Source organism: Muntiacus reevesi, chromosome 15 (assembly GCF_963930625.1).
Source record: "Muntiacus reevesi chromosome 15, mMunRee1.1, whole genome shotgun sequence".
In the NCBI taxonomy this organism is placed as follows: Eukaryota; Metazoa; Chordata; class Mammalia; order Artiodactyla; family Cervidae; genus Muntiacus; species Muntiacus reevesi.
Window position 1 is genome coordinate 11,403,730 of NC_089263.1, and position 14,275 is coordinate 11,418,004.

At 40.7% G+C, this 14,275-nt stretch overlaps 1 protein-coding gene across 2 annotated transcripts in view; it reads right to left on the reverse strand.

Moving 5' to 3' along the window:
• Positions 1-1,835: 1,835 nt before the first annotated feature.
• The window catches only part of MCTP2 (multiple C2 and transmembrane domain containing 2), a 192,831-nt gene continuing 180,391 nt past the window's right edge, over positions 1,836-14,275 (reverse strand). For both annotated transcript variants that reach the window (XM_065906033.1, XM_065906034.1), the window contains 3 exons: positions 11,972-12,081; positions 5,300-5,397; positions 1,836-3,122 (listed from right to left, as the gene is read on the reverse strand). In XM_065906033.1, coding sequence (XP_065762105.1) covers positions 3,054-3,122; positions 5,300-5,397; positions 11,972-12,081 — 277 coding nt within the window. In that variant the 3' untranslated portion in view covers positions 1,836-3,053. The remainder of the gene's footprint in view (positions 3,123-5,299; positions 5,398-11,971; positions 12,082-14,275) is intronic.

The window sequence follows — 14,275 nt, forward strand, 5'->3', positions numbered from 1 at the left end:
TTATAAATAATGTCATAATCTAAGCTGTGCACTTAATGCAAGAAATTATTTCCTGGGGTAGACCACACTCATTTATCCAGCTCAGCCCTCTGAGAATCACACATGAAAGGGCAGAGAAAGAATAGGTCTCTATAACCCGATCTGTTAATCATGTATTTTCTAAGTGTCTATTAGGCGCCAGGTAGGATGGGCTACCAAGAAGAGGAAGGAGGGAGTTAACGTCCCTGGTAATTATGAGTCATGGCAGAATACAGCAGATGCCAGAAACATGTAAGATGAGGGGGTGTGAACAAGAACGGTGGACTTCAACACAGCCAAGAAACTAATAATAAAGCATATGTGGGCAGGGGACTTTTGAATGTTTTGAAGGCAGGCAGAATTAATCTGGGTAGAAACTGGGGAGAAAGTATTTCAAGGGAAAATCATAGTCTGAATGAAGACTGACCTGGAGTAAAGTAATTGGCACAGTTACCTTGACTTGCGAGAGGTTAGAGGGGCCTCAGATTGGGCGGAGGCTTGGGTGGTTGTGATCAGAAATGGACAAGAGGACTTGCCAACACTGAATCTACCAGATTGCACAGGTTAGGAGACAGGAAAAAGGCATGAGGACTGAAAAAAAAAAAAAAAAAGATGCCAAGGAAGATGCCCTGGAGAAGGAAACGGCAACCCACTCCAGTATACTTGCCTGGAAAATCCCATGGACAGAGGAGCCTGGAGAAGTGGCTTGCAAAAGAGTCGAATACAGCTTAGACCTCAACAACAAGGGGCCTCCCAACCTTTAAGATGCCTGTACCAGTAAGGGAAATAACAATGCTAGTAGGAAGTTATGGAGTTCGGGGTCCTGAACACAGGAATAATGCTAAACTCCTGACCTGCTGAGGAAGAGATGCCCGTAAGACATCTAGGCTGGGCAGGGGATGGGCTTGAGAACCAGGAGAGTTTAGCCCGGCTTTCAACATTCCTGCTAAATTATGTCTAATTATCACATGACGAGACCATAACCCATAAATCTTATCTACAAAGTATCCCCAAATCTTCATATGGCATTTGACAACTTGTATGAAACTTAACATTTCACTTGCAGATAACATTCATTTTTAACATCCCATGACTACTTAATCAATTAACAATTGTTTTCCATACAAAGTTATTAAAGGTTGATTCTGTCCTTGCTTTTGCATCTCAGCTGCTATTTGTGTCCTAAACTCAATGCTGAAAATTCCAATCGGACTACAGAAGAAATAAGCCTAACTAATGACGCCTTCTTTTCAGGCGAATTATTTCATTTTGAGTTTCTATAGAAAAGAGCAACAATAAAGTATTGGTTCCACTTTTGAATAAATAAGGGGTTATTTTGCTGCTGAAAGTTTTCATTCAAATGACTGATCAGATCTCACGTGCCTGTTTAAAAATGTCTGACTTAGGTCATTACAAAATGACAGACTGTGATAAACTGGATGGTAGTTGGGAGTGAGACAATGAGGCATTGTTTACACAGAAGATTGAGTAACTGGTTTAACAAAAGAGGTTCTTGGGTATCTATTGTATGTACAAGTCAGAGATTTACTGGAGCTTTTATAATTTCTGCAAGGTTCTTTTTCAGCCAGCTTCATTAACTTGAAGTAAATCAAATCATGCAGAAATCTGGCTCAGCGAGAAAGCAACCCAGGAAGATAGAATATGAAGAAAAACAGACACAGGATGATAAGGTTTAGAATCTTTGGCATTTTTCATAAACATTTTGTTTGAAGATTATTAAATTACAACCCAGAGAGAGAGAGAGAGGAAAAAAAACAAAAAACCCAGTGAAACTCACTATTGAATCAGAACTTTTTACTTCAATTTTTCTTTACAATACATATATATATATACACATATAAAACTGCACATACAAAGTATGTGTCAACAAAATATAGTCTTTACAAGTTAAATATCATTTGAACAGAAAGATATTTGCATACATTTTATATATGCACAAAAATTGGGATATTTACTTGGAGGAGGTTACAGTGAAATGGGACAGTATGGTATACTCAAAAAGACTTTGGGGATTGTACCTTTCTAGGAAAATGGGGTTCTGAGATATATGTTTTTATTATGTGTAGCTTATTTTGCTTAGGAACAAAAGATCCACGTGGATTGCTTCAGCATTTTTACTTTCTTAAAAGTGCAGGCAAGTGAAGGGATTATGACATTCAGATAAGCAGTCACATTCATTGGTCCCTTGCTCCTCAGTCTATCTTTCTAAATACTCTCAGAATTCACTCATTCACCCCCTCCCCCTCTTTCTCAAGCTGTACTACTGAGATTACATTTGGGAAATAAGCAAAAAGTAACGTCAGAAGAAATGGCTATTTGAAGCACCCAAATATTTTCACTGAGTCCTTCACGTTTTGGGCGAATGTTCTCTCAGAACATTCTAGAGCATCCACGGCCAGCAATGGACCAGGAGGCAGGCTGGCACCCAGCACCAAGCAGCTTACTGAAATTTTACATCTAGGTCTTTAGTTGTTACGGCTGAAAGATCCCCAAAGAACTGGGATGATCCAGGTAATAATTTTTAAAAATCTATTTATAATATACATTATTTGGGTAGATGGTGGCTATCAAGGACTTGTTAAATCAGAGGGGGAAACAAACAAAAGAAAACCAAACATCTGAAAGGAGGGTGGGGGTGCGAGTGAACATCACTGGATCTTGATGCGAAACTGTTAAGAGATGCATCTAAGTGGCCTCCTGGCTGTTCTCACGGAGGGTGCTGAGACCCCTGGACGCTTGCTTTAATCTCCTGTTGGAAGAAGCGATGTTGGTCTTTTACAGTCTCTGAAGTGTTTCCTTTCGCTGGGCTGACTCCAGACGCAAGTCGATCACCCCTGCACACGGATGCACCCCGGGGCACGTGCATCTATGCTGTGAAGATGGGGAGGGTAAAGACAGGGCTCCACGCGGCACGCATCTCAGAAAGACACCACGGCTGCCACCGAACGACAGAGAACCCGGTCTCATCCGTCCAACACGCCATCGGCTGCTGGCGTCCAAAGTCAGTGTGCGTCCTAGAGCGCGTTGCGCTTCTTCCGAACGGGGCTCTGGCTACTGCCCGGCTTCAACTCCGCGTACTGCACCTGTGAAAACAGACAGACGGGGCGCTGGCGGTTAGGTAACCCTAGCTCACCACAGTGTGTTAATGGCTCCCCGAGGACACAGCACGGCAAAGGCAGGAAGGTTCAAAGGTAATGAATCATTTTCTAAACACAGGAACATGGAGGGATTAATTGCAGGAAGGATTTGAAGAGTCATGCATCATTTCTTGAAACCAAAATATTAAAAGCAGATTTTTCTAATGAGATGCATGGGTTTCTACCTGCTCTCTGGGCACTGCTAGATTTCAGTTCTGTGTGTGCCCGTGTTTGACCAGGAAAGAGCTTAATAATGGCCCCTTGGGAATGTTTATCTTAGTATATGATACAGCAACTTACTACGAATTATTCATTTCGAAGTATCTAAAATCTTGGGGGAAAAAAAACTTCTGCCAATTATATCCATTTCTTTTGCCAGAGAGGGAAAGAATGTTGAAATGGATACCAGCCCCAGACTAATAAAGATTTCTCTTCAAAATGGATTTCATTTACAGTATAATGGCTAAAACATCTGCGACAAACACGAGCACGTGGGGAGTCCCCAGTGGCAAACTGCCTATTGTGTTATTACCAAGTGTTCTTGGAGATACACGCAGATCTCACTAGCTTCCCGGGCATCTCCCTCGAATGCTCTTTTGTTGCATCCTCAGTCTTCATGCCAGCGCCAACTGGATGACCTCGCTGAGGGTTGGTCCCCAAACTGTGCACAGACAGTCCTTAGGGGGGCCTTGCTGGGAATTTCCTTTCTTCAAGGATGCAGGCACAGATGCACATTGTGGCCCAAGTGTGGTACGCTGCAATCACATTGCTTTGGTGTGTGGGCTTGGATAGGCTGACTGTGGAATGGCTTTGTGCAAAGTATTGTATTACAACCACATGTGCTCACTATTTTGAGTATTTTTGCCAAATTCCCCAGGGACACCCTACCCCACCACATAAGCTGAGCTACACTTGGTGGAAAGCAGATATGTGAAAAAGGCATGCTTTCCTTAGAGCTGTTTTGTGAAGGTCCCCAAGGGGATGATATGCCTGTCAATCTTCAAGGCAAAACAAACAGAGGCCAAGTTACTATTTTACAATTCTGTAATGCAATGTTAACCAGTAAATTCATATTAATAGAATATATTTTCATAGATAATTATATCATTAAATGAAGGCTAAAGGAAAAAAAGCAACACAGGGTCTATTTTAATCTCTAGAACTCAGAATGAAGGGGAAAGAAGCGCCTGTCAACCCTACATCTCTGCACTCCACCCAGAGGTGCTGGGAAATGAATTACAGTACACTGGCCTGAGGATGAAATTAATGTTTGATTTGGGATTCTCTCACATAATAACAGATTGCGTCTTTGATCGTCCTGATGATGTTTCATGCCACTATCTCCCCAACTATCTATTCTATGACCTGTTCTCCTTTAGAGAGATATTTACCTTTGCCTGCCCTACCCTCCTCTGGGTTTACACCAGCCTGATCAGCGGGGGCCTGAATTAGGCTGCTCTAAACTTTCTGGTGCCGTTGCCTTGCTTAATCTCTACGTATCCACAGAAACAGGACACTGCTGGACTAAGGGACCGTTACCTGTGAGTAATACTTCTGATTAATCTCAAATGATCTCATGCCATCTCTGCCTTTATGTGCATTAGAGTAAGTGGGAGCTGTCCTCAGAATCTCTTAAGTCTTCAGACAGAAGGGGAGAGGGGGGAGGCCCAGGAGATAATCGGGGCAAACAAGGATCAAAAGAATAATCCTCTTGTTCCCTACTTCCTGGAGAACGCCTGCCATCGGGAAGAGGAGGAAAATGGGCAGGCCTCCCCCCTGCTCTGGGTTTCCTGTGTTCCCACTTGCTGAGCCTATCTGACCCTCTTTGGGGAGGCAAGCAGTCAGAAAAAGGACAAACCTCTCTGCACTGCAGCCTCGCAGCGTGAGTTCCAGATCATTCTTAAGTAGTCTTTTTCAGGATAATTTTCCCCCATCATCTCATGCTTTGGACAAAGGTTTTGCTGGCCACCTCTCTGCCAGCCAGGCCTCTTGAAGGATTTCTGATTCATTATCTCAGTGACTCACACAAGCACAGCCCCCTGCTCCTCTGGCTCTGGGGTTGGTGGGGGTAGGCCAGACTTTGGGGTTGGGGCCCCGGTTGGTGGTGACTGTTCATTACGTACCTTTTGAACATCAGATGGTACCCTGGAGAGGAAGTCCAGAAGCTCATTATTGTCGATGGCATAGGGGTTTCGAAGCTTCTTAGTGAATTTGTTTATGCCTGGAAAATAGACATATTGGGAGATCTTTTTGTCTGTTGATCTCTCTCTCCATTTGTCTACCCATCTTTGAAAACTCACCTGACTGGGGGAGGAGGAAGCATTCACAAGTAAAAATTAGTGTGAAAATAATCACTGGATCTCAAGTCATGTACCCGTTGCTGTCATGTGGAATCATTCAGAGATGTCTTTTCTTGGAGGGAGAAAGGGGGGGATCGTTGGAGAGGGGCTGTGCCTTCCTCAGCTGTGAAAATCCCATTACAGTCCCAGCAGCAGGGTGGCAGAAACACACACTAAAACCGTGGAGCTCATTGGTTTTTTTGGACGACGCTGATTAACAGCCTCCTCGCCTAGGAAAACGAATGTCCCAGATGGGAAAAGGCCTTCATTAGCCCAAACAAGTCTCTGCTTGGGAGCTGAGGACCAAAGGCAGCAGTGGGAGCTAGAGGGTGGGAGCTGATTTTTTTTTTGTTGTTGTTGTTAAAAAGAACCCGCAAGAAATCTATCTCCCCCCTTCCAACTCGTTTTCACAGGTTTTCCTTCTCTCGCTGCAGAACAGAACTTGAATGTTGGTCGTACTTTGATGCTGCAGAAAACTGTGAAAAGTTATTATTGGAAAATTATCTTACTCTGGTTGCTAGCTTAATTTATGAACCACAGCGCTGGTGTGTGGGTTTGGCTAGGCCATGGAGTCGTGCTGATTCAGGACATCGGTAATTAGAAGGGGGTGAGACATTTAAATCACTGACTCAACGGACATGAGTTTGGGTAAACCCCGGGAGTTGGTGATGGACGGGGGAGGCCTGGCATGCTGCAGTCCATGGGGTCGCAAAGAGTCGGACACGACTGAGCGACTGAACTGAAACATTTAAGCTGTCCTTGGTGGGGACACATGGGCGCGTCCAGGACAAGCTCTGCCCAGAGTTCCCTCCCCAGAGGGAGGCACCTCTCCACCAGCTTGGTCTCCTACTCTGTTCCTCAGAGCTCTTTCGAGGGGCAGGGGTGTGCCTATATAGCCAGAGCTCGCAAACTGTGATCTGTTCACCAAATGCCAACTGCATTTCGTGCTGTGTTTTAGAAGCAGAAAGACAAGGTGGCCTCCTGAAGTCTGGCTACAGAGCGCTTGTTTATCAAGGACCATAACTAGGTCCTCGTCAACCCCCACAATGCTGAGTGCTCACTGTGTGTTCTCCCACTAGCGCTGATGCCCAAGTCAAGGTAAGATGTACCTATTCAACAGTCCACAACACAGAAATGTTTGATGTTTTTCTTCTTTCATTAAATATTGCTTCGTTTTCATCTAAGAACTGGACTTTGTGCGTGCCACTATACCTGACACAATGCTGAAGTCCTGGTGGTTTCTTTAAGAGGGTCAGATTTACATCCACTTGGCAAATGGAAGCCAGACATGTTCCTAAGTCAAGGGTGGCTTGTTGACTGGGCCAGGGAAGACTTCCTGCAAATAACCCCCTTTATCTCAAGTCAAAGCCTCTCTGTGCCTTCCCTTTTTCTCTGCCCCCACAGCCAGCTTCATGTTTTTAGCTAAAATTTCCCCCAGTGTTCCTTTAAAACACTCTCCGCTGTGTTATTCTAAAGACATTTAATTGTAGCATGGGCTTCTTGGCAAAAGAAAACAGACAAGGCAAAATGACGAAGGGAGACAAAGACGTATTGAGAAGAGATATATCTTCTATTGTTAATTATATATAGTGTGAGCATCTGGAGCCTTTACAATGAACAGCCAGGCAGGGATAATATCACTGCTGATCAAAACACTGCATTCTTAGTCACTGAGAAGATTATAAACCTGCCCAGTAGCTCAAATGCACCAACAAGGGCAGAAGGAAGTCCACAAAGCACTCCGACAGTCTCTGTTTGAAAAACTTCGTTAGACTGAAAATTATACGGAGCTCAGACTGCATGCTACAAAACCACACCTTATCTTTTTAAGGTGTCACAGGCTCAAATGTCAGTAATTCTACCGTATTGTCTACTGTGTGAAAGCGGGTGTCAGCACGGCAGCAGAGATCGCTTGGTCATCTCTGAAGAGCAACGGGGCAGATAAGAAGGGCGTGGGGCCAGACGTAGCTGGGTCTCAGTCTGGCTTCACCGTGTATTATTAGCTGCGTGGTTTCATACACTACTTAATCTGTGTCTTAGATTTCTTATATTAAATTTTGAATAATAGAGGCCTGCCTTACATAGCTCCATGGGTTGAAAGGAGAATCACAAAGCATTCTAAAATCTGGAGTTTCCCCACAAGGAAGAGGGCTACCATCATGACTGTATATGTCAATAAGCCACGAAAATAAAGAAGGTGGTGATGGCAGAGTATTTACGCTGGCAGCATGTTATCACACACCCAGTCTGGAAGTTGTGTCTTTCTCCAGTAGCAGGTAACTTTAGATTCTTTTAACCTAAGCAATACAAATAGAGCATATATGCTGTGAATTTTTATTCTGTTTTCTTTTAGATAAAGAAAGTGGAATTTCAATCCAGGGATTAACATGTGGGAAAAACATTATCATTTAATGATCATAGATAGAATACATCAGTAGATTGGAAAGATCCCTCCAGTTTAAAAAAAAACAACAAAAAAAGGAGAATGAGAGGAAGAACTGCATGGCTGCTTCGCACGTGTGCTCAGCAGGGAATAACCGCGGGAACTGAGTCACATACAACCTTGTATGAGTGGCCGGCATGTGATCTGACTGCAGCATGCCGGTGGGGGGTGAGGTGGGGCAGAGGGTCCCTGCGTGCTCCTGTGTCAGACTCTCACTGTCTTACATGTAAGATCACTGTACTATCAAATGGAGACGCAGAGTTAAATAAGTCATAATTTCTTTTAAGATGCTCAAAATCTGGCTGGGGGAGTTCTTAATCTACTTGAGGAAACCAAAAGTGGCTCAGATCAGAACTGAAAACTATATTTAGAGCATCTATGATGAAGAACAGAATGGAATATGGGAAACCTTCCAAAAGATACAGAAAACCTACATGGGATCTAATCCTCAAAGGTGCCTTGCCTTCTAGAAATACGTACAACAAATAAATTACTGAAATTCAGTACCGAAAATTTAGTTTCCTAGAGAAAATTCTAGATATCCCTCTAAAACAACTTTTAATTTTCAAAAACTATACTGCCAAATAAGAGAGGTGACAGGCTCAAAAAAATGCCATCTATGAGATCATAGGTATTAAACTTGCAGACTTAACCACTCATAAAATATTTGCAAAGTACTCATCAAAGATCTATTACCTTTGTGTAGCTTCACTAGGAATTACATGGTAAAGAGGACAGAAAGTATCTTGCCCTTTAAAACCTTACAGTGAAGTTGGTGAATCAAGGAATATATCCCATGGTCATCATGAAATTAGGCTATTTTCATAGGTTTATGTTAAATAATTGTGCTACTTAAGAAATATTTATATAAAAATGTTATTTGGATGTAAAGAATACAGAAATATAGTGGAATATGTATGTAACTCTGGAGGAACATAGAATTAAATAATTTTGTTCCAAAAGGTTAAAAACAGTGAACAAAAATTTTGAAGATTTTTGTCTACCAATTTTAGGGCTCAGTGAAAATGAGTAAGTAACTTAGAATAAGAAAGTCTTTCTTTTTTTTGTAATCCTTCAGCTGTGCATTTATAACATGAATCATATTCAAAGAGTAAAAGGTCTTGCCTCGTATTAAGTGGGCTTCTCACAATGAATGTCAAAATAAATACAAACATGTATGTTATATAATATAGGTACATTCAACATATTTGTGATCACACTATACATGGATACAAAATATCCTTATTAAAAACATAATGTAATATCATAATATAGGCTCTTCCTTGGTGGCTCAGAGTTAAAGAATCTGTCTGCCAATCCAGGAGATGCCAGTTTGATCCCTGGGTCAGGAAGATCCCCTGGAGAAGGGAATGGATACCAACTCTAGTATTCTTGCCTGGGAGATCCCAAGGACAGAGGAGCCAGGCAGGCTACAGTCCATGGGGTTGCAAAAGAGTCAGACACATAACTTATTGACTAAACAACAAAAATCATAATGTAAATGTATCATAAAAATACATCATAATATAATACAATTTAATATCATCATATAATCATTTTCCCCCCAAACATAATTTTTACTGTGTACCTTGGGTAAATTCACCATAATGTGCTTAAATCATTTCTCTACTACTGAACACTTCTGATTATTTAAATTAATTTACTACTACAAACAGTTTGAAAATGAACATAATTTTTTTTTCATTTACATCCTGAAAAAAATAAAGAAATAGTCTTCTGAGCCTTAATAAGATTAAAGGGAACAACAGAAATTCAAGACATATAAAGTTTCCTTCTACATGATAAATTCTTTGCCAAGAATATGATCATGTAAGAGATGTGCAAAGGAAAGCCCTGGGTCTGTGCTAGCTAATAACTAACTTGTCTTGCAAAATAATAAGTCCTAATAGGAGGGCAGAATATATTCCATGATAGTACAGCAGGTTTTAGATAATGAGAAGAGGCAAGAGATGATGTGATGGTCACAGCTTCTGACTACATTATCTACGGTAAACTCATCAATAAACTATAAACCTCTGTCTAGAATCTAAAACTAACGAATGAGACAATATAAAGCTCAAAGGATTACTTTCAGTCCAGGAGAGCATCATAAACTCCATGCTATTTCATAATTTCATCCATAAGCTGAACAATAAATAGAACAATGTCTCATTAAGTAGATGCAAAAAGTTGATGTTGAAAGCTGTCAAGGACTTGGAGGATAAAACTAGAGGTCAAAGGGATTAGGAGTAAATTGAAAGAGGGATTGGAATCCCGAAACGGACAACCTAAGGAAGAAATACAGTATAGTCTTCTTCATCTAGGGTGAGGTGCAGGAAAGCACTCTCTACCAGAAGAATGAAGAAATAATGGGCAATGGTGTTTACCAAGCTGACCATCATCTTAAAGACCATCATCTTACATCATCTTAAAAATGAGGAAAACACTGGCCAAATGACTGTAATTTTGGATCGAATTCTCATTAGGGACAGATCAAAAAGAGTTTCAAGATCTGTGTTTTAAATGTGGAGAGTAAATGGACTGAGAAACTAGTACAAAAAAAGCAAGAAAGAATGAGATTATTCAGTCTATACAGATAACATTCAGTATATGAGTATTCAAGAAAATGCTTCTTATAAAATACATATTCCTTCTTAATCAACGGGCCCCTGAGAAGCTCCATGTTCCCTTTCCTAAGGGTCAAATATGGGCCAATGTGCTAAAACAGAGGAACGAAAACTAAGCATGGGTATGAGATCTTTCTCAAATAGTGAGCATCGCCTAGTATTAAAACGGACCCCTGAAGAGGAAGTTAGAAAATCTTTCCCTTTTCTTGGGCTTGTTACAAAGGAGAGAAACTTTATGTCATAGAATTTTCACTTCCTGGACAAAACAGAGAATGAAGGAATTATGCTCTATTTCTGAAATGTTATGAGTTATTCTATTTTTCCTATGACTTTCCCCATTTCTGCATGTCCAGGTTTGGCCTTTCTCATCAGCAGGATTCTACCTTTGTGGGTTCTCTTTGGAAATGGTCTATCTACAATTAGTGGTTTTAGAAATATTTTATAGCTCCCCTTCACCCCAGCATTTCAGGCTTTCAGCTTTTGCTTAAAGAGGAATGCACCTCAACACACGTATCTATAGCTTCCCTGAACCTCTTAACACCTGCAGATCCCTAGAGATGACTATGGTTAAGAACTGAGAAGTGGTCACAGGAGCCAAGTCATGGAAAACCAGAAGTGAGAGATTCTTCCAGAAGAGGGGTGAATGCTTAGTTAATTAACTACAATGCACTCTCCTTATATCAACCCAGTGCCCACTCAGCAACAGCCACAAATATTCACAAAGCTGCTTGTAATTTTTCCAGTTTCCAAGCTTGAGTAGTAAGTCAAGTCCTGAAATTTATTTCCAGCGTGCCATTTTTGTTTCTACTCTTTAAAAAGCAGCTGAACTTTATATAGGCTTACCATTTCCCCTGGTAAATAATACCTTTCCCTTTCCTGTGAGACACTGGTTAGGTGGTCACTGTGGGCCACTCCCTTTCACCTCACTGCTTCTGGTTTTAAATATTGGGTTAGGTTATTTTTTTCCTTCCAGGGGAGATGAATGTCAGGAGCAGCCTAGCAGTGGCTAGATCTACTTTTATATAACATACAGGGCAAGATGCAGGTGTTTGCTGTTTGAATAACAGCGTTTCCTGAAAGTTACTGGGCCACAACAGTATATTATTCAGGAGTATTTATGACTCTGGAAGCCCAAAGGGAAATAGCATGCACAATCACATTTTTATTTGATTGCAATTATGCAAGAGGCCTATAAGTATCTATGCTGACCGTTCATGCCACTGGCCTTTTCAGGGAGGTCCTGGAAGTTTTTGACCCCCAAATGCTTTTCTTAATCTTGTTTAATTGCCAACAAAAGCACATTTAAAGTTTATAGCTGCACTTAAAAATGAGTAATTGGTTCTTACCTGGAATTGATTGCTAGCAAAAGGACCGTGCCAAACTTACCCCAGATTAAAATGATGTACCGGAGTGGAATGAAATACAATGTGATGGTGGCAACTGCCAGTATCAAACAGGCCAGGAATGAAAGGAATGGGACCGTCCAGTTAAATGTGCTGTAGACAAACCACATACATGTCATTTTCTCTGATGCTAAAGAAAAGCAGTAGATTCATTTTGCCATGTTTTTATTTCTTAGTTATACACATGAAAAAAGGTCTATTGGAGAAGTTGCTTCTCAAAACTGGGATATAAAAGTCTGCCAGAATGATTGGACACTGGAAAACAGTTTTGAGGTGAAGGTCACAGACCAATTGCCATTCAGCTCATCTGGATCTTGGTGACTCTGCCTTCCTGGAACTGACAGTACTTAAGAGAAAACTCTGACTCTCAAAAGTGATTAAACACTGTAATATTGTCATGTGGCTCTGTGAACACAGAGCTTCAAAATGAAAGGTGAGTTAGGTCACTTCAAAGTCAATATTTCTCTCTCAATTAACACATGCTTGCCAGTAAATATTTAGAGACGGGAGGCTATTATTACAGTGCTCTTGTGTTTTTCTAATAACTTATATTTAGAATTTCCAGACTCGTTGACTCCAGAAGGGCAATGATGCCCTGAAATGGGCTACGGAGCTTCTGGCTATAAACCATTACACCACCAACCCACCGATAACACAGGGAATGTTGCCGCATATCATTTTCATGGGACCCTAGCTCCTTTTGTCCTGTCTATTGCCTGTTTTGACTTGAGATCTAGAATATGAGATGTGGGACTGAATGTACTGTGGAAATCCTTGCAGAATCCTGGAAAGTAGTCATTAAATGCAGTGCCTTGATGAGAGCTCATGAGTGTCTAGAGTATTCTTCCAGGCATCTCCACTTAATCTGTCTGTCTATTGACCCTTCGCCCTGGGCTAGGAATAAAAGAGATGAAAGATTTATTTCTGTTGTCTTTTTTTGGGGGGGTGCATATCAGGGGATTTGGGCATAGCAGCTTATAATAGTTATTGGGCACTTAGTAGGTGCCACTGTCCTAAGATATATATATACACACAGAGAGAGATTGTAATGTTTAACAATAATTCTTTCAAGTAAGGAGTATCTCCCTCTTACAGATGAGCAAATCAAGGCTGAAGTAAGGATTTTGGGATTAACATACACAAAATACTATAAATAAAACAAGGAAACAAGGACTTACTATATAGCACAGGGAAGTATACTCAGTATATTAACCTATAATGGAAAAGAATCTGAAAAAATACATATATAGAGAGACATATATATGCATGCATAACATTGTAAATTAACTATACTCAATAAAAAAATAGAAAAATATAGGAGAAATCAACTCACGCCTCAATCTCTTGTTAAAGCTTGCCTATGGGGAGATACAATACTACATATGCATGTGTGTGTGCTTGCTATCTCGTGTCTTTAAATTATAAGCAAGGTTGAACACATTTTAATATGATTGTTGGTCATTTTGATTCTCAGTGATATTCAGCTTATATCCTTGCCAGGGGCAGCTATTTAAGAAAGTACTTAAGAAAATTTACAAGCAAACTGGCATGGATTTGAGTTCAGTCTCTATCTCTGAAAAGCTAAGAAAGACAGGAAAGTCTTTCAATCTGAACAATAACTTCTTCTCCACAGAATGGGAATAATAATAATAATACCCACAGCATAGAGTTTTGCTAGAATTAAACAGGAACTGGCATTTAACATACTTAGCTCTTCATGTACATTACCATATGTAAAACAGACAGCTAGTGGGCAGTAGTGTAACCCAGGGAGCTCCGCCCCAGCACTCCGTGATAACCTAGAGGGGTGGTGGGATGGGGCCGGGGGGGGGGGGTAGGAGGGAGGTCCGAGGGAGGGGACATAAGTGTACCTATGGCTGATTCACGCTGTTGTGTAGCAGAAACCAACACAACACTGTAAACTGATTATCCTCCAATTAAAAATAAGTTTTAAAAAATAGCTCTGGTAACATATGAAAGATAGTTTAGTATTCAAATTAAATTTTTACCTTAAGTTTATAAAAAAAATAGTTAACTCTATTTCTTGCATATTTTAACCACACACAAAGAAGTTACTACTTATCTGTTTTCCCTAGAACTTTGTTGCTGGATATTTTCCTCAAATAAAATCTCTTTGGAAACTTGAGCAATCAGTTCTTTGTCATATTTGTTGCAAACACTTTTAGTTTGTTACCTTGTCTTTTAAAAAACCTTGTTTATAGTTTTTAAAAATAAAACTTAAAGATTTTACACTACCAAGTTCATCAAAACTTCTGCATATATGTAG